This window comes from Rhipicephalus microplus, chromosome X (assembly GCF_043290135.1).
Source record: "Rhipicephalus microplus isolate Deutch F79 chromosome X, USDA_Rmic, whole genome shotgun sequence".
Classification (NCBI taxonomy): Eukaryota; Metazoa; Arthropoda; class Arachnida; order Ixodida; family Ixodidae; genus Rhipicephalus; species Rhipicephalus microplus.
This window is the reverse complement of record NC_134710.1, coordinates 16,054,109-16,078,268: the sequence shown is the minus strand read 5'-3', so window position 1 is coordinate 16,078,268 and position 24,160 is coordinate 16,054,109. Positions and strand designations below refer to the sequence as shown.

The following is a 24,160-nucleotide window of genomic DNA, read 5'->3' as shown; positions in this document are numbered from 1 at the left end:
ATCAAAAGCATAAGCTAAGTGAGCAGTTGTGCAAGTTCATGTGTTGCCTTACAGATGCGTAATGGGGCCTTCACCGTGGTTAGTTTGCTCATTACATCAATGATGTAACAATCAAAAATAATTCACTGGATCAGGTAGGTGCAGAAAATCTTTTCAGAAGATGCTTCAATTTTTTATGGCACTTTTACGTAGTTTTCAGTGAAGATATTTTTGTAATCAGAAAAGGGCTACAGAAACTGAAAATGTGATCTTAAAAAATATATACTTTTTTTAATATTTGCAAAAGCCCCCTTTCTCTTTAGGAATAGATCGGTCCTTTCACTGCGTTTGCGATTTGTAATTCTCCCTGGTTATAACGCTCATTGGGTGTTTGCATAAAAATGTAACAGTACTTGTATATTTTTTGTGCTAAATGGTTACGTCTGCACTAATTACATACTGCCTTTACAACAGACCAAAACCTCTTCACTACGGAGGTTTTTTGTAATGAGGTTATACTGCATGAATTCCGTTACGATGTAGCTACATGTGCCAGTGGCGGTCGGCTGATGTTCATGAGGCAAACGTGGTTCCAGTTTCATACTTGACCGACTTGTTTTGTGAAACATGCTTTCCAAATAAGGTCTTAGTGCCATGAAATCAGTGCGATAGAAATTTATTAGTATCACCAGAAACACAGAGAAGCATCAAGTTATACCGGCTCATGGCAATATAGCACGTTACGTCACCTGCGCCACTGCATGACAACACGGAGCACAGTTTTATTTTCATGCAATGAACAGTGCGCTGCCGCCGGGTGTGCGGATTGCCATGCCAAAGGAATCCTTGTCTTTTGGGCCATGTTTTGCACTACTGTACATTTTAACACAAAAGCGTTACTTGGCACAGTTTACAAAAGCATTGACTCATCCGGCACCTGCAAAAGTCGTGCTTGGGAAACACATGACAATGTGTAAAGTGTTGTCAACACCACTTTGGTTATACAGTCGAGCTCACATATAACGGCCCCACTTAAAACCAACTTTCGCTTAAAATGAACAACATCTGCGTGACCGTGAAAATATACATTGGTTCAATGGCACAAAATCGCACTTACAACGAACATCCCTGAACGCCGCTGATCGGTTACAGTGAACGAAGTCAGCGGTCCGCCAACTTCTCAGGCCAGAAACCGATTTCGACCACAGATCAGGCATCAGCGAAGTGCCCATACATTCCTATTGTTAAACGCCGACCCTCCCTCCGCGCCCCTCGAGTTGCCGCTCTCCTTGACCGCTTTTTGTTACGCACCCCTCCGTCCTTTGTCCCCCCTGCTACTCTGAGCACCCCGCATTGACAGACGAGGCCCATGTTTTCACACTGCCACCGATCTTTCGAAGACCGGTCGGCCATCTACCCTGTTTTTGATCGCTGGTACTGTCGTTGGCGTCGCTGGCCTGGAGTGACCAGACCATTTGCCAACATCGTCGGCCACCGACTGTATCCGATAGTCTGCGTCTGGTGCACGCGCGTACGCTACCCCACCGACTCTGATAATTTACCATTCGTTTCGTTTTTAGGACTTATTCTCGCTCACTTCACACTCAGCTCAGCATGCCTGCTCTGCGTGTGCGGAAGCGCGAAAACGGCTGTTAATTTGTGCGGAATGAATCGCGAAATATCGAAGTTCGTGAGGCCACGCAAATCCGCCAGTGCAATGAAACGATTTTTTAACTACGGCCGCTGATTCTTCGAACACCGCTGCGCGCACCGATTCAGGCGGCCATGCACTCTTTCTAAGTTATTCTACATGCGAGTTTTGCGGACCTTTCAAGCAAGCTACCTAACCTGCCTCCTTCCCGTGTGTTTTGGTTTTCAAGGTCGCCCTCCCGCCGCATCCTCCCCATCGCAACTCCTTGCAAGTCTGCTCACCTCTCTTGATCACAACCCCTTCGCCTGTCTCCACCGCTCCACGACGCCCATCACACTGGCTCGAACTAGTTTCGTTTTCTGACTGGAAATGGGCCCAGAGCTGTTCTACGCGCTCTGGCATGTGTGTCGCGTGTGCGCGTCTTGCTCGCTCTTGGTGTACGTGTGTGGTCATGATGGCCGACGGGAGGACTAGCACGCTTCTTTGTGCCGCTCAACAAAACGTCGAAAGTGTGACCACTTGGCTAGAGCGTAATCCGCGCGTTAGGTGCCGCGTTGCGGAGGGCGTGCTCATAGCTGTTGACCACCTGGCAGCCAACTTGCCGCTTCGGACGTCCCGGTATTCAGCTGTGGAGATGGTGAATATTTCATCGGCAGTGGTGACGGCTACATGCACGCAACACTGTTCTCGCGAGGCCGACTTCGTCGACGTCGGGCCCGATGCGGAGCAATTCAACGGAGCAAACTGAAGCTTCCGAAGCAATTTGTGGCAGCGCGTCGTCGACTCCGACCTGGCAGAGCGGGTGAGACATCTGTTGCGATGGTGTAATTACGGCCGATGATGATGCCAACACTGCGGAACAGTGCCAGGATTGGGGCATTGTGAATGAAGTACGTGGCGAGAGGGATTTGGAGGAATCGGATTGCGAGAACGATGAAACTTTGGAGCCAGTGCCTCATGCAGCTTACGTCACGGGCCTCGGCGAACGAGCACCCTGCCGTTTTAAATGAACTCAAGACCGCCCTTATCGCTCCTGCTATTCAAAACACGTGCATCACGAACTTTTTGGGGCATAAAATGTTTGTGTTTTCACTCCCAACTTTTTTTATGAGCTGTGTTTCATTTACTACGAACTTCAGGATACAGCGAACGAATGCCGTGTCACGCTCAGGTTCATTATAAGCGGGCTCGACTGTAGTACTAAATTAGCTAAACACAAACTCAGCCTTTCATGTTCCCATCTCGTAAGAATGTGCTAAGGTATCTTCTACAACATTTTTGCTTAATTTTGCTTCGAAGCAATGGAAAAAGATATGAAAATTATTCAGTTCAATTTGCTCTAAACATTTCTTATTTGAATCTGCTTCACACCCAGAATTTAACTATTCTCTGTGTATGGCGACAGTGCTGTGCTCTTTGTATTGTTTCTAGACGTCATTGATGTATTCCCTCAATTCGTTCGAGTAGGTTTTTCACCTCACCAATGTATGATGAAGGGCACCCAGCACACTGAATTTTGTATGTGACACTGGGTGTTTTTTCAATCGTCAGGCCTTTGTGGGGCAGGGAAGAAGGCGGCATAGTGTATAGTACATGAAGGCACACGCGCGATGTGCATACCTTTTTCGAAAATCGAGGACTAATGTTTAGTTTTTAACACAGATACGACTGGCACAGAGCTGTGAGGTAATGTTCCTTGGGAGTTACAAAACCTCCTTTGCTCCCCGTGAGGAATCAAGTTCCTCTGGATATCTGTTTTATTTTGATATTTGCACGGGCCTCATGTCTGTGGAGCATATGTGTTTGGCTCTTTGAAGTAAAGTGATCACAACAAAAGCCTTGAGGCTGATGAGATGAGAGAAATCACAATGAAAGTAACGACAGGTGCACATTGACTTCAAAATGAACAGAAAACTCTAAGCCACTACCTTTCCTCGTCACCAAGACGTTGAGAAAGGCGAAGGTGCAGTGGTGTTCAAACTCCACTAAGAACTGTATGGCTGGGTGAACAGAATTTATACTCTGTTATACATTGTGGTTCAGCACTACCCAAGCTACGGGGTGTAAGAAAGCCACACGCTTGTGCAGCTAAACATAGTCCCAGATATAGGTGCCTCAAAATTTTCAGGGTTGGTTGAAATCGGCATTTGTTTAGTGTCTGCTGCACCACATCCATACATGATATGTTTATTTTTCTTCCGATTTACTTCAAACCCACTTAATTATCTGAGTCCCTTACTGCCGTTAACTGTGGTTACAAATCAACATGGCAGCCCCCATGCAGAAGTGACCCCCTGCTTCGAACCGAACCTGCTCTTCCTACACGCCGACTGCACTGACAGCAATAAATAAATGGTTAAATCAGCCATAAATTTGCTTGATCTTACTCTGAGGATAAAGCATCAGGTACATTTTGTCATTATGAGTGAGATATGCTACTTGATTGGCCACACCTGCTAAACCTAACGCATCGAGCCTGTGCTTGGGCTGCATCGCCAGACCAAGAACGCTGCTTCTCCAAGTACAGTAGACTCTCAGTAAATGGAACCTGAAGGGACCGCGAAAATATATTTCATTTAACAGGAGTTCCGTTTACTGAGAGGTGAACATGGGTATAGAATACAAGTCTGAAACCAAGTATTGCAGAGGCAATAGTTCCGTTTAAGCAGAAGTTCCGTTTAACAGATTTCCGCTTACTGAGAGTCTACTGTATTGGACGCGCAACCACGCACAGAGTTCCACGCGTGCGGGATCCTCCTTCAGTGGACACGAAAAAGCACCGTGCAAAAAAGAGAGAAAAGCAAATTTGCAGCAGGAGGTGCAAAGGAACGCGTGGACGGAGAAGTAGTCATACGAGAGCCACAAACAGCGTCGGAGAGAAACAGCGACCATCCGTCTACGACATGTTATGAATTGGGCACTCCGATTCAAATACAGTTTTTCCCAAATTCAAACAATTGTACCTGCTCTATTAGTTACCACCCAGTCAAAGATCTGACACATGTATACCACTCAAGTGACATTGAGCGAGTCTCCGCAGTGCTAAATCTCCAAGTTAGCAATTTTTCAAAAGAGACAAAATTGGTGGCCTGATGTAGTTGCTTGTTTCACAGTTTTAGTTTACTTTTAGGTTAATAAACTAGCCATATCAACCGCAGCGAGCAGATGCTCTGAAGACAACGAACAGACGGCATGGCGCGGATGAATACATGTGAAGGGGCTGATCACCCTTCCTATTAGCTGAGGGGCCCTGTAGCCTCCAGTGCTAAAAATAACTCCTGAAACAGATAATAGGTGCCATCTTAAATTTTCGATTTCAGAAAGACAGCCTTCTGTTTAACGTTTACCTTCAAAATCTTCTGCTGCACGGCGACCAGGAGAAGTTAGTACGGGCCAAAAATAGCAAAATATGCGTACTTCAATGACAAGCTCGCAAGCATTCTCAAGAAGCTTTGTGTAAAACAAGCTTGTCAAGGTAACGATGCTTGAATTGGCACACAATCAAGGCATATCCAGGAGTGACTTGAAAGCCAGCAAAACCACTGAATTAAAAAAACTGCCAGCAGTATAAGAAGTTCATTTGCGATAAGGACTTATTGTAGTCTTTTTTTTCCTGATTAGATATGTCATAAGTAAATGCTGGGCTATGCACAGTTATGCTGCACTTTTTCTACAGCTGGATGCAACTCAAGCAGTCCGAAAAGGTCCCACCCACACAGCCAAAGTGCAGCAGCCAATCACCTTCGCAACTAAAGAAATAGTCCTGCTGATGCACTCTGCAATAGTGTTCTCCAAAGGTAGAGTCACTGGCAGTCCAGCTCATGACATCTGTCCGGAGTGCATGCCCATTGGTGCAGGCTTCTGTGCTGCATCCGCCTTCGAGGGGGAAAAGCCATCGACTTGTCAAGTCGTGTCCGACTCTAGTTTGAGTACACTGGTGGAGCTACTCGGGCTAAAATAGCATTAGGGTATGGTGATAGCTATTAACCTTTTCCGATAGGTCAAATATAGTGAGCAGAATTGTATTTATGTGCATCATTTAGAAGCACCGTGATTTGATTTTGAGCGAATAAAACCATCACACTCATTTTTTGATGGTTTGAATACTGAACACCAGTTCAAAAATATTCACAAGTTTTAATATTCACACACCCCTAGTTATAAATATTCTGAGCTGTAGAGCAGAGGGAAAGTGCTCTTTACCCACTGAATAGGTAGAGCCATAGAAAAATGTGGAACTTACTGGATACAGGCCGCCTGAAAGAGCCTTGCCAAGGGTCACTATGTCAGGCCGTACATTTTCATGGTCCACACATAGCATCCTAGTTATGAAAGAAAACAAACAAAAAAATATGAGAATGTGATAGAATGTGGCCAATGGGAATCAGAGTCAGAGAAACAATCATTAGTCTTGATTTTGATTTATGAGTTGATTTCATATGCACATGCAGACAGAGCAATATTAAACAATCTAAACATTTTTTTTATGTTCTGAACCTAAACGATTCCTTGGTTTCCTTTCTTGTAAAATCGTGTCATGACTGATAAAATTACAACTGTTATACTGTTGTATAGGCTTAAAGATTGAATTAATAAATATTACCCATGCCATCTTACCAAAGCCTACAAGCTGACTGGTCAAAGAACAGAATAAGTTTCTAACACAGGCATGCAACTACTAGCGAATTTTAGAAGCAATTAGTAATGATACCTATTAGACAAGTAAAAAAATATTCAGATAGTTTTCAAACAGTAAGCAACCATTTCAAGGCAGGCCTAGAATCCCAGATTTGGTTTGAAACAAATATTTACAAACCTTAGGAATGCAACATTATGATTGCTTTTCGCTGACAAGAAGTGCCACAATCACATAAACTGAAGTAAGCTCGTATACAGCAATGACTAGGGCCTTCAAGATATTTCATAAGTGTAAGGTAAGTGCAGCACTTCATTATTCAAGGAGGTACTTCATCACCAGCTTCGAAGACAACCTGAGACCTATAGATTGAACCAAATTTCAAAGATCAACGTCATCATGGGTCCCACAATGATGATAATAGTTTGAAAACACTTTTGCTCCGGCAAATAGTTTAAAGCCATTAAAATGGTTATGCATCTGGGTTAGTTTACGACCTGACATGTCAGTCACAAATTAGCAGTACTGAGGCAGTTCAAACCTTTAATGCAACAGCATTATAGAGCTCGTTTTTCAGAAATTCTGGCGTGAGTATCAGTGTCAGCATAGGCATCATTGACTGGGAGCGAAAAATCGTCTTGTTCATGGCCGAAAAATCAAGAAAGCTGCAAATAAAATAAATAACGAATATTTCCAGGTCCGATTGAGGATTCAATACAGGCTGGTTGCGTGGCAAGCAGGTGTTCTGCCACACAGCCATGCATCTCCTAAAAATACAGTGAAAATAACTTCCGCCGCTTGAAAATGCAGCGAAAATAACTGTCATGCTTTACAAAGACTCGTGTCCAGTATGCAGGCTTCACAACTAAAGCATGTAATATTGCAGTAATAATGCATGGTACAAGCATATATTGTCATCGGACATCAGAACATGTGATTATCGTAACGACTTCGGGGTTTAAAGCCGGCCACCCATTACACAGGGCACACACTTACTGCGCATATTATGGGCCCATAGTGAGTGCATAGCAAGTTAAAAAACATTTCACATGCATAATTGCTTGTGATATAAAACATGCTATACTCGCGGGCGACTTTTCTTGGCAATGAAGGGAAAGCTACAGGGGCAGAGCTTCTGCACATGTGCTCAGTGATGTTCGATACTGCACTGAAGAATTTCCATTCAGCGACATGAAAATTCTCTATTTTGGAGGTTTTTCCCTACAAATACTGACGAAATTCCCAGCATATTTCCCTACACAACAGTACAAATTTCATCACCATCCACGCACACATATAGTATATTTACACGTGTCTGACGTACATGGTGACTTTTGAAATCATGATTAGCCTCTCCGCTCGCACAACAAAAGCATGAGCTCAATCATTAATATATTGTTAGTACAATGCTCATTGTGGGCTTCACGTCTAACACAAAAGTGAACTAGAAATAGCTCCGCATAAACATCAGAAACGAATCCGAAGAGCTATGCTTGCGTGGTGCATGCGTGAGAACCGAGTACAGCAGATGAAGGCGCACTATGATTGCTAATTATCGATTGTCATAGGAGAATTTAACCATTTCTGAAATTCCCTGCAATATCACGAAGATTCCCTTTTCCCTTTGGTTCAAAATGACAGGCAAAAATTTCCCGAAAAAGGGAACATTCCCTGCACGGAACATCACTGCATGTACTACTACGTGAAGTAGTCCGGTATGTCATGCATTCCATATCGCTGTGCAGAGTGATCGCTGCGTGCAACCAGCGTTTCATATCGACGCAGACACCACTTGGCGTTCGCCTCAGACATAAAAGGCACGGCTTTCTCACGTGTTCAAAAATGCGAAGTGACAATGAATAAATTAAAACAAATACCTATATCTAACTGGTGTAAGCTGTGTCCTGTGTCAGAGAGCTACAAGCAATGAATGAAGGCCGTATTTTTCATACCTCCCGTAGAATATCAGAACACAAATGTAGGACTACATTCATTAGCAGTAGGATATGTGCAATTTGGCTATGTAGTCTTCGCTGCATTGCCAAAAAAGTTGTCTGCAACTAATACCCATTACACAGAATGTAGCCATACACTGACAACAAGCTACTTTCAACTTTATCAATTACATTGTAGTAATCCACAATGCAAACTTCTCGAGTAACATCATGAAATGACAAGTATGCCCTAACCTGCTTGAAGTATGCACTATGGGCAGGATATCTCCAACGTGTTCAACTCAAAGGTGAAGCTTAAGGGTCCCCCAGTTTTTGGAACTTAAACTATGTACATGCATCTGGGCAATTTAGTATAAATATAAAACAGGATGACTCATTCCTTGCAGTTTCAGAATCTTGCTTAATGGGGTTTGCCAGTTGATTCTCATTATATGAAAAATAGTTGAATATATTCAGTTGTTCGAATATACACAATTTATCCAATTGCTGGATCAAATAGAATCAGAGTTTGTACGGGTTTCCAAACCGAAAATTTAAGGACATTCAAGGACTTTCCAGGACCTGTTGCAAGAAAACACACACCATGTCAGAAAGCTACGTGTTGATGGGCTTTAACGCGCATCTGTAGGCGAGCCTTAAAAGGGTGGTGCCACAATATTTGTGGCTTGTGCGCTCTTTGCTGCAAGCTTTAATTATAGGTCCAACAAGCACGATCAACACACCAATATCCATTTATTCTCGCTATATAATTTATTGCCTTATTGATATGGAAAATTTTCAGTTCCTGTTTGTGGGCACGGAGTTGGGCAGGTACGTAGCAGTGTAGCTGACTTAGTCACGTGATCACAAAGCTTTGCATGCGCCATGCTGAGTATCGTCTGCTCTCGGACACATGTGCCACACAAGCACCTGCAAAACGACCATGCCGCTAGCTGCAGCAGCTATTATGCTTTGCAGGTATGTATGAGGCTAAAGTCTAGAGGTCACTTGCCTCACTACATATCTGGTGTGACCTCGCTACAACTTTCATTGCCCTTCCTGTAGGGCTACATCAGTGTTTGAGGCACTCGCGACGGGCCTCGATTTGGAGAATGAGCATTTAGGTACACTTGAGATACACTCTAACCTCATTATAACGTAATGGGATATAACTAAATAATGGATATAACCAAGTAAATGAAATTCCCTTTGAAATCTCCATTGAGAACCACGCATTTTAAACCTCGTTGTAACGAAGTCAAATTGACCGGTAAATGGATATAACGAACTAAATTAGTCTATCAAATAGTCTATCAAAAAACCGACTGTAGTTTGTCAAGTATATCGTTTTCTGCGAAGTTCGACACTCGTTCGGGGCGACTCTTTCAAAACTACCGCGCTGACCTTACAGCCACGCCACGGGCGGCCGAGAGAGCCGTCCTACTCGCACAGCCAGCGGAGAGGACTGAGGAAGCGCTCAGCAGATCACATGACCGAGAAGCGGCACCACGGTGCAAAGCGATTTCTCTCTCTGCGCCTTAAAGAAGATGGCAACGACTCCGTCTCTGCTGCTACCTTCTGCATCGAGAAAAGAGAACTCTCCGCGACAGCTTTCTTTTTCTCTCTCTCTCTCTGCACACGACCTTGAAAGGAGAAGGGTGTTTATAGGCAGAGACTGAAAACAGAGAAGCGTGGCACAGGCGCGTTGCAGATCGGCATTTGAGAGAGAGCAAACGATCCGCCACAGTGTTTTCTTTCCTTCTTTTCCTTCTTCACGCGCAGCGTTGAGAGATGCCGCCGCGGGATTGGGCATGGTGCTGAGAGCATTTTCAGAGTGCAGTATGTTCTAATAAACCGTCGCAAATGCTTGCGCGTTTGAATTACAGGGCGTTTTTGCCCATTGGAATACACATAGCTTTGACGGGACCTCAGCATGAGTTCGAATTAACCGGAAGTTCGAATTAAGCGTGTTCGAATTAAGCGTGTTCAAATTAATGAGGTTCGACTGTGTTTATTTTCCATCGCACGCGTGGTCGCGTAGCGGTACATTGGGCCGCGAGGCGGTTTCCTTCTTTGCATGCTTATAGGTGTGCGCCCATATGAGCATACATTGCCACAAACTGTATAACCGATGTAACAAAATAATGAATATAACAAAATATTGGTGGCTTCCCTTCAAATTTATTATAATGAGGTTTGAGTGTATATTGTGAACGTTTCCCAAGTCCGAAAATTCATGTGGAGTGTCCTTGCTTATATAGATAAAACCCACACGGGCTTTCCTGTCATTACTAAACCCATGATAAAGGGGCTTCAGTCCCAACCATGCAGTTCACGCTAATGGCTATTGCGATGTGAACCGCTTTATTTTGATTTTGAACACCAGTGTCGTTTTCGTTCTTATGCACTTGGACAACACGTTTGTGCCACTTTACACTTAGTGCACTCCAGGATTGTCTGCAGTAACTAAGGTGTAGCCAAGTATATCCATATTAACAAGAGCTTGATGTCATTAAATAATGCATATGCTTTCCAGAACCAGGGGCAAGTTTAAATGATCAAATTTTCTACATTAACAAGGGTCAAATTAAAGAGGTCTCACTGTAAAATTCTGCCTCAGTTTCATAATCTTGGCATTTAAAATATCTAATATCTTCCTTTCATGCATTTATTCTTTGAAAGTATGATGCTTACACTTAAACAGGCCACCATTTTTCAAAATATTGCCAGAGAAACACAAAGAGAACAATAACTCTAGGATCCTCATCGTAAGTAGCTGTGCCCGAGGAATCTGAATAAATTCTCCACAACTAACAGCGATTATGTACTGCTCATAAGCACAGGCAGACCAAGAAAATGTTTAATGAGAAGGAGGAGAGGTCGGCCTGGAAAGAAGGTTTCTCCTCACGGAGGTAAGAGGAAAGAAAAAGATAGAGGGTGGCATGATGAGAGGTGACAATGGTATTGCACAATGAGTCACTGCACACACTGTACCCTGGGGACAAACCTGTTTCACATGCTGCACAACAATTTATTCCCTTAATGTCACACCCATTACGTCAAGACTCCCAATAAACTAATAAAGCAAAGAAGTTGGCTAGGTCGTTAGGCCTAATACTGGCTCTAAAGCAATGCTCACACCCAGCCAAGAAAGGCTGTTGTTCAAGTTTAAATGTAGTCACCCACTTGCCCGTGCGGCCCAGACCAGTCTGAATCTCGTCTGCTATCCAGAGCACTCGATGTTTGGTGCAAAGATCACGCACACCACGCAGGTAGCCAGCTGAAGGTACCACAACACCAGCCTCGCCTTGGATTGGCTCCACCATGAAGGCACACACATTGGGATCTTGCAAGGCTTTCTGCACATAACGAAAATTGCAGCATGTCGGAAATCGCACAAGACATCCACAATGTAAAACGAAAGTGTGCAGACAAAATAAAGATGTCCAACTACCACGATATTTAGTCGCATGCAGTAACTGCCTGAAGAGCACATCAAAAATTTATCTGAGCTGGCCTGCCTTTGCCCGAATGCGCCTGTATACACTTGCAGAAACACTGAACGATGGCACGTGCCCACCTTTCGTACATCATACGGTCTGCAAACATTATCTAATACTTTGCCGCGCTTACTGAACAAACTGGAAGCAAGAAACATAGATATGACGCGTGCTTCCAAAAAGAAAGTGCGTAGATTGATAGCGTCATCCTGGTAAGGTTTCTTTTTTTTTTTTTTCTCTCTCTTTTTTTTTTACGTCGCCCATTTTGTTATCGCCAAGTGTCTATCGATTCTGCCTTGCGGACCTTCGTTACAGACCTTCTTTTTACTCCTTCTCTTTGCTACTCAAATTTTTCGCGCCTTCAACAACAAACATTACTTTTTTTCCTGTGTGTACCGTTTTAATGCATTATGCATCCAATTTTTCGGGCCTTCAATTACTAGCCGTTGGTTTTCTCATGTGTAACATTTTAGTGCATATGCATCTCAGTGTGGGTGATACCCTGATTGATGTAACCATTTTTTTTTTTTTTTGAAGCGCTTATTCCTGTTCTGTTGTGTGCAGTAGCTCATATGTATACTTTTTATTATCAGTCTTTCTTTTACCGGTGCATCTTTTTTTTTTGTAAATTGACACTATTTGCACTTTTGTATGTTTCAGTATTGCCTCGTCGTTTCTCTTTTTCTTGTTTGTAGCGTTCCCATGTTTTTCGAATACAATATCGTTTCTTTGTTTAGTTGTTAGCGTGCATATATTTTTTACTTGCATATTTTTGTTATCGCAATAGAATTGCGATACTTTGGTGTGTTGTGTCTATTACTGTAAATTTCTACAGCATGCATATCTGCCGTCTGCTGCTGACGTTTGAATTGGGATGACGGGCCTGTCAAGCTGCTTATATGCAGCTTTTGTCGTCAGCCTTTCAATGTGCTCACGATAAATAAATAAAGAATACCTCAATATTAACTAAAAAAAAAATACTGAAATGTGTCTCTAACATAGGGAACCTCCTTAGGAGTGTTGTCCTACAAAAACATGCTGAATGCATTTCGTAGTGTCATAACAATGCTTACCCCAGCTAATCAGGTGGTGTTAGGGGCTAGTTCGTACGTCTTCATGCTTGTGATGCACTCGAAGGTATGAAAAACGAGAAACTGTGTAGTTTCTCGCTTTTCAGCGCATCACAAGCATGAAGGCTTACTACAGCCCTGTTGTAAAGGTGCAAAATTTTTAAAGCAGGCATTCTTATGCTAACCCCTAGTATTTATCAGCATTTTGCATGCAAGGCAGAAGTTCAAGGGAAGATGGACACTTAAAGCGATGAAAAATTATACAACAAGAAATGCCGCTGCAGCAATTATTCTGACAAGTCCCCTTCATTTTTCTGCACTGCAAATTTGCTGCACTTGTGTTCAGTATCATCTGAATGAACCAGGGTGTGGCAGAATGATTTCATAGCAACATTATTTTAATGTCATTAAATAATGCACTTGCTTGCCAGGAATAGGGTAAGACCAAATTATCTGATTTTCCAAATTAGCCCTACCCTTTTCAAGACAAGTCCTGTTGTCAAAATGTTGACTCCCACGACACTGCCTGTATGATATGCCACATGATAAGTATGATACGCCACTCCAAGAAGTTGTCTTAAAAATGAAAATTCTATGTTGCTGAAATAAAAAATTAAGGCAACTTAGCACTGGTGGTGCCAAGCTTGAAGTGAGGGCAGAACTAGATAGCCTTCTTTTCATCTCCTTATTTTTCTTTTTCTTTCTTCCTCTGTTTCTTTATTTTTTCCTCTCACCTCTCTTCTTCTGTCTTTTATGTCTCTGTTTATTTCTCTCTTTTTTCTCTTTATTTTCTATCCTTGTCTCACTATCTCTGTTTGTTGCTTGCCTCCTCTTTCTGCCTTTTTTTCTTTCTATATTTCTCATTCTCAGTGATGCTACAGACGTATGCTGATTTGGAGCTATTTTCGGAGCAGAAAAATTTCCATTTTGAAGCACCTTGGAGCAGCAAAATATGCACTTTGGAGCAGAATTTTTCATTTAGGAGCACTTTTGAGCAGTAAAATTTTGTTATTTAGAGCACTTTCGAGCTGCAAAATTTTTCATTTTGAAGCAATCTGGAACAGCTAACTTCACATACTGAAGGTGAGGCAAGTTGCATCTACATTCAAGTACATGAATAATTATTTTGGGGCTCTTGTGAAGAGCTTGAAGTATTTTGATTCATCGTAAACCTCCCAGATATCTTAAAAGCACTCCCTATTTCAGTTGATTATGCAAAATTAATGTTGTCATGTTGCTGAGAATTCTGTAAAAACTTGTTTAGCGACTATTTTCGTAGCAAATAAACAGAATACTTGATGAATAAAATTGTACTTCATGAAACAGCATTCTAAATACGCCCTTGACGTTATCAGCAGATATGATAGGCAAACGCTGTGACGTACAACACTAGGGACTCCCACAGTCCCAACTGCATTTCTCTAAGATGAATTAAAGGATAAAAGAAGGTACTTTTTCTTCACAACCAATTATATTGCTGGGCGTAACATGAAGTAATTTAGCTAGTCTCAGAAAGCCAACCTCCTCCGGCACTCATCTCTGTGCTGAAACTACACGATTAGACAAACTTCGTTTTCCTTTTGCAGCAGTGTTTTATGCGGCTAGGTCGTTCTGTGTATACACCAAAAACCCCCTATAGTGTCGTCTAGAAAGCAGTACTAAAATAAAAAATAAACCTCAAGGGGTGCCTTATGCATTTGCCTGTGACAACTCGAAGGTGAGAGTCATTTTGTTTTTTAGTGCGATAGCAACTGTTTCGACATTCTCGACTGGTTCTTGCCGTCGCCAGGGGCATAGGCAGAAATATCGTTCCTTTTTTTTGGGGGGGGGGGGGGGGGGGGGGCTTGATTTGATGGAGGGGTGGGCAGGCAAATGGTCATTTTGCGCTATATATGCCATGTCGAAAAAAATTCGGGTGGAGTGGGGGGGGGAGTATGTTCCCGATGTGCTCCCCCTGGCTACGCCACTGGCCGTCACAGTCATGTTTTGTGTACAGTCCGAATAGATAACATCCTTCCGCGCACTGTGTTTTACATGCCGGTAAAAGTGTCCGAGCGGGGGCGAGGTATGTGGCTAAAGCAGAGATAAAAAGAGCCAACCTTATCTCCTTTGCACTGAGGACAGATGCCATAACATTACCCTGCATGTCAGGCCTGCCATCGATTGTTGCTCAAGCAGAGGAACGCGCCACCCATCTTCAAGAAGCAGCAACTAGCACTGAAAGAAGTGGGGGGGGGGGGGGGGGGGCATTGTTACTTTAGAGCTGTGATCGTTGGCGCACTTGCTATTTCGGTAGGCATTAAAGACGGCTGGTATACCATTCTACCTTGTACTTTAAACGCGGACTGACTGGCCGAAAATGCATCGCTTTATAGTCGTGCAATTTGGAGGTCCATTTTTACACGCCATTCATAGAATCACACTTATCTAGAGTAGTGAAGTGCGTGCCTGTCGACAGTATTGTTGGCCGTGGCTTCTATCTCATGTTAGCTACAAGCTTCCGTTCATGCTTACATTATAGAACAAGGCTTACAAGAACAAGGACACGCAGTATGACCATGCATGTTTGATATCACTACGACATCTCTTCTTTACATATTTCTTGAAAAAAAAAGAACGGCAGCTCGAGCAGCCAGCTGGGCCTTCTAAACAAGCCTGATTCTATCTGTACGTGCGTCTACAGTGTACTTTAGTGTGTCGGCGTGCAAGAGGTGTTCGGGGGTCTCTAGTCATCCAAGTCGCTGTACGGATATCCAACACCACGCGGGGAGCAAGTTCTCTGCACGTGCGGCGAATGCGCAGACCTCCAAAATGGCAACCCCACTGATAGTGCTCCTCGCGGATAACGTCAAGCCTTACTATTTGGTATAATAATACAATTTGTTGGTATCGCATTCACTGTTAAGAGCTTAAGTGAAACTGACAAATTGCATCTTTTGGTCCCAATGTCGCATAACTCAACAGAACGTTGGCTGAAGAGACAATGACCAATCTAGTTGCCGAAGTGGTTTTTGTGCTTTCAGTTACCTAAACGCGAAGCAGCTGAGGTTAGTAGCGCGGAAAGTTTATGATCAGTCTCATTATGTCTCGAGATATAGTGCGCACCAGCGACTGCACCCTTTGAGCAACGCAGCCTCCCCCACCCCTGAAAAGAAAAAAGAAATGAAGCAATTGTTGTTATTGTTAACCGTCAGCTACTGGACCCAGGAAAGCGAGGGGCTTACGTACAACATGGCGTAGCTGCTCCACAGTGGGCCTTCCGACAAGAGCTGTCAGCGATATCCCCCCTACTGAAAGCTGCTTCGCAAAGGAGGCATGCTTCAATTAATGAGATGACACTTTTTAAAAAATCACACCAAAATTTTGAATTCAGACCCTAGCAATCTCGAGCTCAAAAGGGCACAGTCTTATGGGGCTTTTACCACAACAGGATTACAAGCGCGGATGCACTGGTGGAAGGCATTACGAAAAAGCTCTTCTGAATGAATATCCAGAAATAAATCATAGGTCCATTCAATTCAACTGCACTTCATGAACCAGTTCACGGAAATGCTGCACTTCGGCATTCGTTTCACAAGTTCAACATGGCCACAGCGGCATCGCAATATTCGTTTAGAAAAAGTGCAGCTGTTGTGCAAGGCTAATTCATGAATTCCCTGCACCTGCTCGCGAGTAGTGCCGAGCCCGTGCAGCAGAAGGTGGCTACAGCTGCAGCAGACGACACAACCGATCGCATTCGTACCTGTTTAAATGGCATCCAACAAGTACGACAGTGAACATTTTCCGGTAGACACATTCCAAGCAATGAAATTGGCGCCGTCATTTACAAATCACCCACAACCCGCGAGACAGTTGACGAGTAGCAAGGGCTTGCACGACATCTGCACTCCCGTATTCGTTTCTGCGTCTCTTTGCTGCTGCACTTGAAGAAACGTCACCTGCACGAAGACAACACCCAGATGGCACCACCGTGAACCACTTCTGGAAGTTCTGGGTGAATCGAATGGGCCTCATATTAGACGAAAAGTGTCAACGCGTTCCCACCGTTCACGTGTTCTTCTTTGGATGCGAAGCATGGAAAAACAGATTGTGATGTCTTGAAGTAGACGTGAGAGACATTCTGACAGCAGGCGTGAAGTTATTAGTGAAAATCGCTTCAATTACGTGCCGTGCAACTCTTCAAACAAGCTATCAGCAGCATTCCCGGAATTGACGACATCTGCTGATGAATCGCCACCACAGTTTTATGCCACCGATTGGACTAGACATCACAAGTCCGTGCGAAGAGCCCGTTTTGCCGTTAAGCAGACTTGCACAACATAAGTAGCGTCAGCACCAAACAGCATCGTGCATTGCTTTTAAGACGCATGCGTGACCGCTGTTTAATTAGCGGAATGATTCTAGGTACGTGATTGCGACTTTGATGGCCCAAAGAAAAAGGTGGGCATGTTTTGATGCGCCGGCGTGGCTGTTGCCAGTGAAAGACCCTTTCAAATCCGATTTTACCGCAATTTTCGTTGATATCATGAGGATGGTGCAGTAAATCTGATATGGCACACTTTGGCACAGCTGGCGCAGGATCTGTTCTCCTCACCTTCACTTCTCTTTTATAACCCCTTGCTATCCAGTACTATACAAGGCTATGACATCTTCTGTCAGTGTGCCTGGATAGCCGAGTGTTCAAGATGGTCGTCCTCGGATTGCGTATACACGAGTTTGAATCCCGCCGCCTCCTAAAGAATTCTTTTCGCAAACGTTTTCTATTTCTTTATACCTCTCTCTTCCTTTCTTTCTCTATATCACTACTTTCTTCTGACCCACCAGGGCTATTATAGGCCGCACTGGAGACACTTGTTTTGAGAGCAAATCAGAAGAGGAGGACTAAGAGGAAGAAAAGGACAAAGAAAATGTGCAATTCATGATGATAAAAGTTCATGTTTGCACTACGCAGCAAAACGAATTGCTTTAAGTGCTCCTCCACTCTTCAAAGATACCATTTCACAGTAAGGCAAAAGCAGCGAGTGCAATAGTAACAAACTGGAAAATTATACAAAGTAAGGCTCACAACTCACAAACACAATTTCACAGATTTAACAACTATAGCCGCTACAGTGTGCAAAGTAACCTTCGTGCTATCTATAGCTTCAACAGAAACTGTGATGACAGCACAACCTGTGCAAAGATATGGGCCATCTGCTGGTGCCTTTGTGACCACGGGCAATCACGCTTGGTATGCATTCCCTGCAGAAGCACACAGCCCCCCTCTGGATCTTTATGTGCCTTTTGCACTATCAAGAACAGTGGGTGCCTTTCCTCTCTGCTTGAACAGTGATCATTGGCATTCTTCGCCAGCTTTTACTCACGCATGTAACATACGATGCAACCAATAATGCCAACAGTAACATTGTGCCTCGAGTAACCATATTTCTATTGATATAAAAATGTATCATAATGTTCATCATAAATATTGGAATATACTTCAGTACATCTGACCATATATTTATTTTAATGTTATGTATCTTGACATTCGACATATATATATAAATAAAATACTTACAAAAGGGCGTGTTTTTGGGCTAGTTGGTGCATACTTGGTGTAGAAGACTGAGGTGCAAAAACATATCGTGAAGCAGGAAGAGCAGAAGAGAAGACAGAACAGCGCCAACTACCAACTGTTTAATGACCGTCTAGGAAACGCACAGGCAAGAAGATAAAACCGTGCATGCGTGACAGCCAACAAACATCGCACAGCATCATGATCAAGGCACTAAGTTATCCAAAAAATGCATTTCTGTTGCGTACAACACAATAGATGTATCACTGATACAATCGGGCCCTTTCTTTTTTATAAAGTAGGCTTCCAAGAGCTCTCTAGCTGCTTGTTTTTTGCTCCTACGGTGATTCTTGGTAGGAGCAAAAAACAAACAGCTTGAGAGCTCTTGGAAGCCTATTTTATCAAAAAGAAAGGGCCCTATTGTATCAGTGATGCATCTATTGTGCTGTACGCAACAGAAATGCATTTTTTGGATAACTTAGTGCCTTAATCATGACACTGTACGATGTTTGTTGGCTGTGCATGCATGCGCGGTTTTGTCTTCTTTCCTGTGCATTTCCTAGACGGTCATTAAACAATTGGTAGTTGGCGCCGTTCTGTCTTCTATTCTGCTCTTCCTGCTTCACGATATGTTTTTGCGCCTCAGTATTCTGCACCAAAATACTTACACACTTGTACTTTATTCCTGGCAGTTACTTTGAAATCTACATACAGCTCAGCTTAGTTCTGCCATTCTTAGTAGTGAAATACTTTTATAATCTATTGTTTGACAATGCAGGATACTGGTGTTTTGTAATTTTTTTTGTGTGTCATAAATGAGCTCATGCGTTTCCCAATTGGGAAAGGAAGACTATTTTGTGCTAAGCCAAGCAGAGGCACGCCACCATTCAGCAACACAGGGAAGGTGGCAAAGCGTTTTCCAGATGCACCGAATGGCCCACGTTGGAGCAGAAAAGCTTCGGTACCTAGATGACTTGATAAATGATATCATTACGCTGCGGCACTTTCCAGCCATAATGCCATTATTTATTAGTTACAACACAAACTTTTGCTGATCTGCAGCGGCAAACACTTTTCGCATTCACAAGCCTTGAATCGAGTTTGAACCAACACTGTCTAGAAAGTAGCCCATCTGAGAAGTTGCTATGGCTGAAGTGCTATTAATACAGCAATCTTCTCAGCGAAAGAGGTCTTGTGTGCAGAATTCTTTTGCAGAGCATCAAAATTACCGAAAAAAAAATCAAGTATCCCTATTCTGGGATCCCTTTTCCGTTTTTTAACAAAGGTATATCCAAAATATCCTGTAATGTCAAAGACAAATCAGTTCAGTTCAGTTCAGTTCAGTTCAGTTTTATTTCCTTAAAGGCCCCCATTCAGGGGGTGTTACATAAGGGGTGGGATTACAATTCAAAACAGCGGAGATTCAATTAACATTGCAAACAAAAAATTGAATTAACATGGCAGATGATCGGTGAGGCGTTCCAGGAAGGTAGATGATGAGGCAATTGTGACAATGTCGTAGGGCAGGCCGTTCCAGTCTGAAGCTGCTCTGAGGAAAAACGATGCAGCAAACGTAGTGGTGCGTGATGGCGGGCGGGCAACTTGAAGTGAATGACTGGTGCGGTGGGAAATGCGTGAGGCGGCTGTTATATAAGGAGCTTGATTGAGTGAAGAATAAAAAAACTTATGATAAAGAGTTAGGCTAGCAATGCGGCGACGATAAGAAAGGAGTGATAGGCCAGATTCATGTTTCAATAGTGAAATGCTGATGTCATATGAATATGAGGAATGGATGAAACGGGTGGCCCGATTTTGAACACCTTCCAAGGCAGTGATTAGGTATGCTTGATGGGGGCTCCAGATGGCAGATGCGTATTCTAATTTTGGTCTTATAAGCGATTTATACGCGAGTAATCTAACATGTGGTGGGGAAAGGCGAAGGTGGCGTTTAAGAAAACCCAGTGTTTTGTTCGATGCTGAAATGATGTTTGTAATATGGGCGCGCCATGATAAATTAGAACAAAGGGTGACTCCTAGATATTTATACGATTCTACTAATTCGATACATGATTTAGAAATAGAATACTGAAAGCGAGAGGGATTGTGACGACGAGAGAAGGACAAGAGTTTGCATTTAGTGGGGTTGAGAGTCATTAGCCAAATATTACACCAGTTTATTATATTGTTAAGGTTGCTTTGGAGGATGTGATGGTCATGACAATTAGTAATAGTATGATAGATTACGCAATCGTCAGCGAACATGCGAATGTTACAGGAAACATGCAATGGTAAGTCATTAATATATATTAGGAATAGGAGAGGACCGAGAACAGACCCTTGTGGGACGCCTGAGGTGACTGGGAGTGGTTTAGACAGGTGGCCGTTAAGATAGACAGATTGCGAGCGGTTAGTTAGAAACTCCTCAAGCCACCTGAAGATGTTAGGATGCAAGTTTAGTTTTGAAAGTTTCAGTAACAGACGCTGGTGAGGAACCTTGTCGAAAGCTTTTGCAAAATCAAGGAATATTGAGTCGGTTTGGATATTACAGTCGAGATTAGTCTGTAGGTCATGAACGAATTGTGCTAATTGGGTTTCGCAAGAAAGGCCCTTTCGAAATCCGTGCTGTGAAGGATGAAAAAATTCGTTGGAGTCCAAAAAATTGAAGATTTGTGAGTAGATGACGTGTTCCATGATCTTACAAGGCACGCTGGTTAATGAAATGGGGCGGTAGTTCAAGGGTGAGTTTCTGTTACCTGATTTGTAGACTGGAACGACCTTGCCCGTTTTCCAATCATCCGGCATGATTCCTGAGGTGAGTGACTGTGAGAAGATAAGACATAAGTATGCTGCGCAAGTCGATTTCACATTCTTGAGGAGTTTCGAGTTGATGGAATCCATACCAGCTGATGAAGAAAGTTTTAATTTGTGGATTATAGATGAAATGCCTTCTTCGAAGAAGGTGACAGCAGGCATGAAAGTTTCTACGCTAAATGATGGCGACTGTGAGGGCATGTCAAGTTCAGTAGTGAAGACAGATGCAAATGCTTCGTTGAATATTTCTGCGCAATCATGGTCAGTCACTGTCTCGTGTGAATCATTCGTTAGTTTAATATCGGAAGGATGTGTGGGGTTTAGAACTTGCCAGAATTGCTTGGGGTTCCTGATTAAGAGATTAGGTAAGTCTATATGGTAAAACGAGTATTTAGCTTTACGAACAGATAGCAAATATGATTTTTCAGCTTCGATGTATTTTTGCCATGCAGTAGGCTTGCCGTTGCGTTTGGCGGTACGAAAAAGTCGTTTCTTCTTGTTTTCAAGTTTTTTTAAATGCCGAGAAAACCATGGTTTATTGCGGTTAGTTTGAAAAGTAATCTTCGGGATAAACATATCAGAGAGGTGATTTACTTTGTCCTTAAAGATCAACCAGTTGTCATGAACTGAGCGCGTGTGAAATGTAGATTCATACTGATTAAAAGAGTTACTGAGATCTTCAGATATTGCACTATAGTTACCCTTATCATAAAGAACAATTGTTTTATTAGTCGTCTGTTTTTTGGTCGAGGTAAATGAAAATAAAGCATGTATGACCTTGTGGTCGCTGATCTCAGGAAGGTAAGTAATAGATAATAGGTTCTCGGGGCTATTGGTTAATATCAGGTCGAGAATATTTGCTGATCCTCGTGTGACACGGGTTGGTTGGGCGACTAATTGTGTAAGGTTAAAGTTGAGACATACATCGAGGAAGTTTTTCGCCTCTGCGTGACATGATAATGTAGAAGTAACTATGTTTTGCCAGTCGATATTAGGGTAGTTAAAATCACCGAACAGAAGAATGCGAGCCTTTGGGTAAGCGGAAGTAAGTTTTTGAATGGAATTGTTCAGATGACATGGAAAATTTGGATCCGTTTGCGGGGGCCTGTAGCAGACGCCAAGTAGGACAGTTACGGTGTTAGTACGACAAATTAGCCACAGGGATTCGGTATCGGAATCGACGTTAACAACGGAGCAAGATATGCCCCGATGAACTGCGATAAGTACTCCGCCCCCCCGTGAGCCATTTCGGTCATTTCGGTACACGTGGAAGTCCTGTAAGTCAGTTAATATTTCCGCATCCGTTATATCGCTGGTAAGCCACGTTTCTGTTAATACGAGTATGTTGCTTTTTGATGACGAGATAATGTTGGATATGAGTTCACGTTTTGGAAGAAGGCTACGTATGTTAGTGAATATTACGGAAAACGAGAGAACATGACATGGGGAAGCCGTTTGGCGTTTTATTGCTCTTTGTTGGCGGGGTAACCGCTATGCAATTTCCTTAACCATGTGTGATGATGCGTCAAATATATAGCGCTTCGACCCGACGTGCAGTGTTTTGAACCGCAAGGAGAACTTGTCCGAACGTGCTTTTGCAAATGCAAGTAATTGCTTGCGCGCATATTGAACGGGGCGGGAAAAGTCCTCCCCGATGCTGTAGTTAGTGTTCTTCAGTTTCCTGCCGTTTGATAAAAGTGCATCTCTGGTTTTGTATGATAAAAATTTCACAATTATGGGACGATTTCGGTTTAGTGAATGAATACCGAGACGATGTGCGCGTTCTATGTCGTTAGGCTGCACTGTTAGTCCAAGGTTATTGTTGCAGATATCGATTATCATTTTTTCAGATTCAGCCCACGTTTCATTCCTAGTGGGGTCAGGGATGCCGTAGAAGTAGCTTAGTATTTGTATGTTAGGCTTCCAGCCCATGTATTCAAATATCTGTATTCCAGAATACTTTTCTGAGTAGTGCTGTAGTTCTGCCCAGCCCTGTTGACAGGCAACTTGATAACACAAGTGCATCCCACATTTTCTCACGTGTGGTGCAGCTGTCAAAACACTGTAGGCAACAGGATATCTGCACTCTAAAGCAAATATTCATGATGAAGAAATATTAACCTAGAATGTTAAATCATATCAAGAAATTTCAAGCATTTGTGCTCTTGTCATATGCTTCTTTGTGTATGACAGTGTTCTGAATGAAAATGTGGCTGCTTCTTTTCATACTGCTGAAGACATTCACAAAATAATGAAACAAATGTGCCATGAACAATTCTGTTTTCATTCACACCTATCTGTAATGATGTATATGGGCAGTATATGGGCACCTGCCGTGATAGTTAAGCAATGTCGTACAGGTTTACGAAAGCTCATCCCTTCCGAATTGCTGAACAAGTTCCCATTACAAGTTTCTGAAATTCAAAAAAAACTCGTTACAGTTACGTTTCGAAAATTGGAATGTGTCGTTACATTAATGTTATATTTGACTTTTAATAAATATATGTTGTACTGAAGATTTTACAAATTTTGCCATTCTTAAAAATTATTTTAATTATGGTAAAAATAACAAATCTGAAAAAGAGATTGAAAAATCACTTTAATTAACTTGTAAAGGTGAAATTTGTGAAAATATACTAAGAGAAGCACGTATTTACTCTAAGATTGTCTTCAGGATAGTCTCCATCCAGCTGAAGACGCATTTACCAATGCATAATTAATGTTACTTCTTGTTTCCTCTGACTTGTTTTCCCAGTTACTTTTTTTTACCTAATGTTTGACTTGAACACTCAACTGCACAGAGTCATCAACAAATGAGCCATTAGTGCACTATAAACATACTACTGGTGAACATGATGAACACTACAATAACTATATTTGCTAAACAAAAAAAATACAGTAGACTCTCTAAAATAGAACCCGAAGGGAGCAGGAACATATGTTCCGTTTGATAGGAGTTCCATTTACTGAGAGATGAACAAAGCTGAAGAATGCCAGTACGAAACCAATCAGACTGAAGGCAGTT

The 24,160-nt window shown here is 42.7% G+C and overlaps 1 protein-coding gene across 1 annotated transcript in view; it reads right to left on the bottom strand.

The window, feature by feature from the left end:
• Oat (Ornithine aminotransferase precursor) overlaps positions 1-24,160 on the bottom strand; it is a 61,067-nt gene that overhangs the window by 15,200 nt on the left and 21,707 nt on the right. Inside the window, exons 5-6 of the mRNA XM_037426606.2 lie at positions 11,387-11,559; positions 5,874-5,952 (exon numbers count right to left, since the gene is read on the bottom strand). Coding sequence (XP_037282503.2) covers positions 5,874-5,952; positions 11,387-11,559 — 252 coding nt within the window. The remainder of the gene's footprint in view (positions 1-5,873; positions 5,953-11,386; positions 11,560-24,160) is intronic.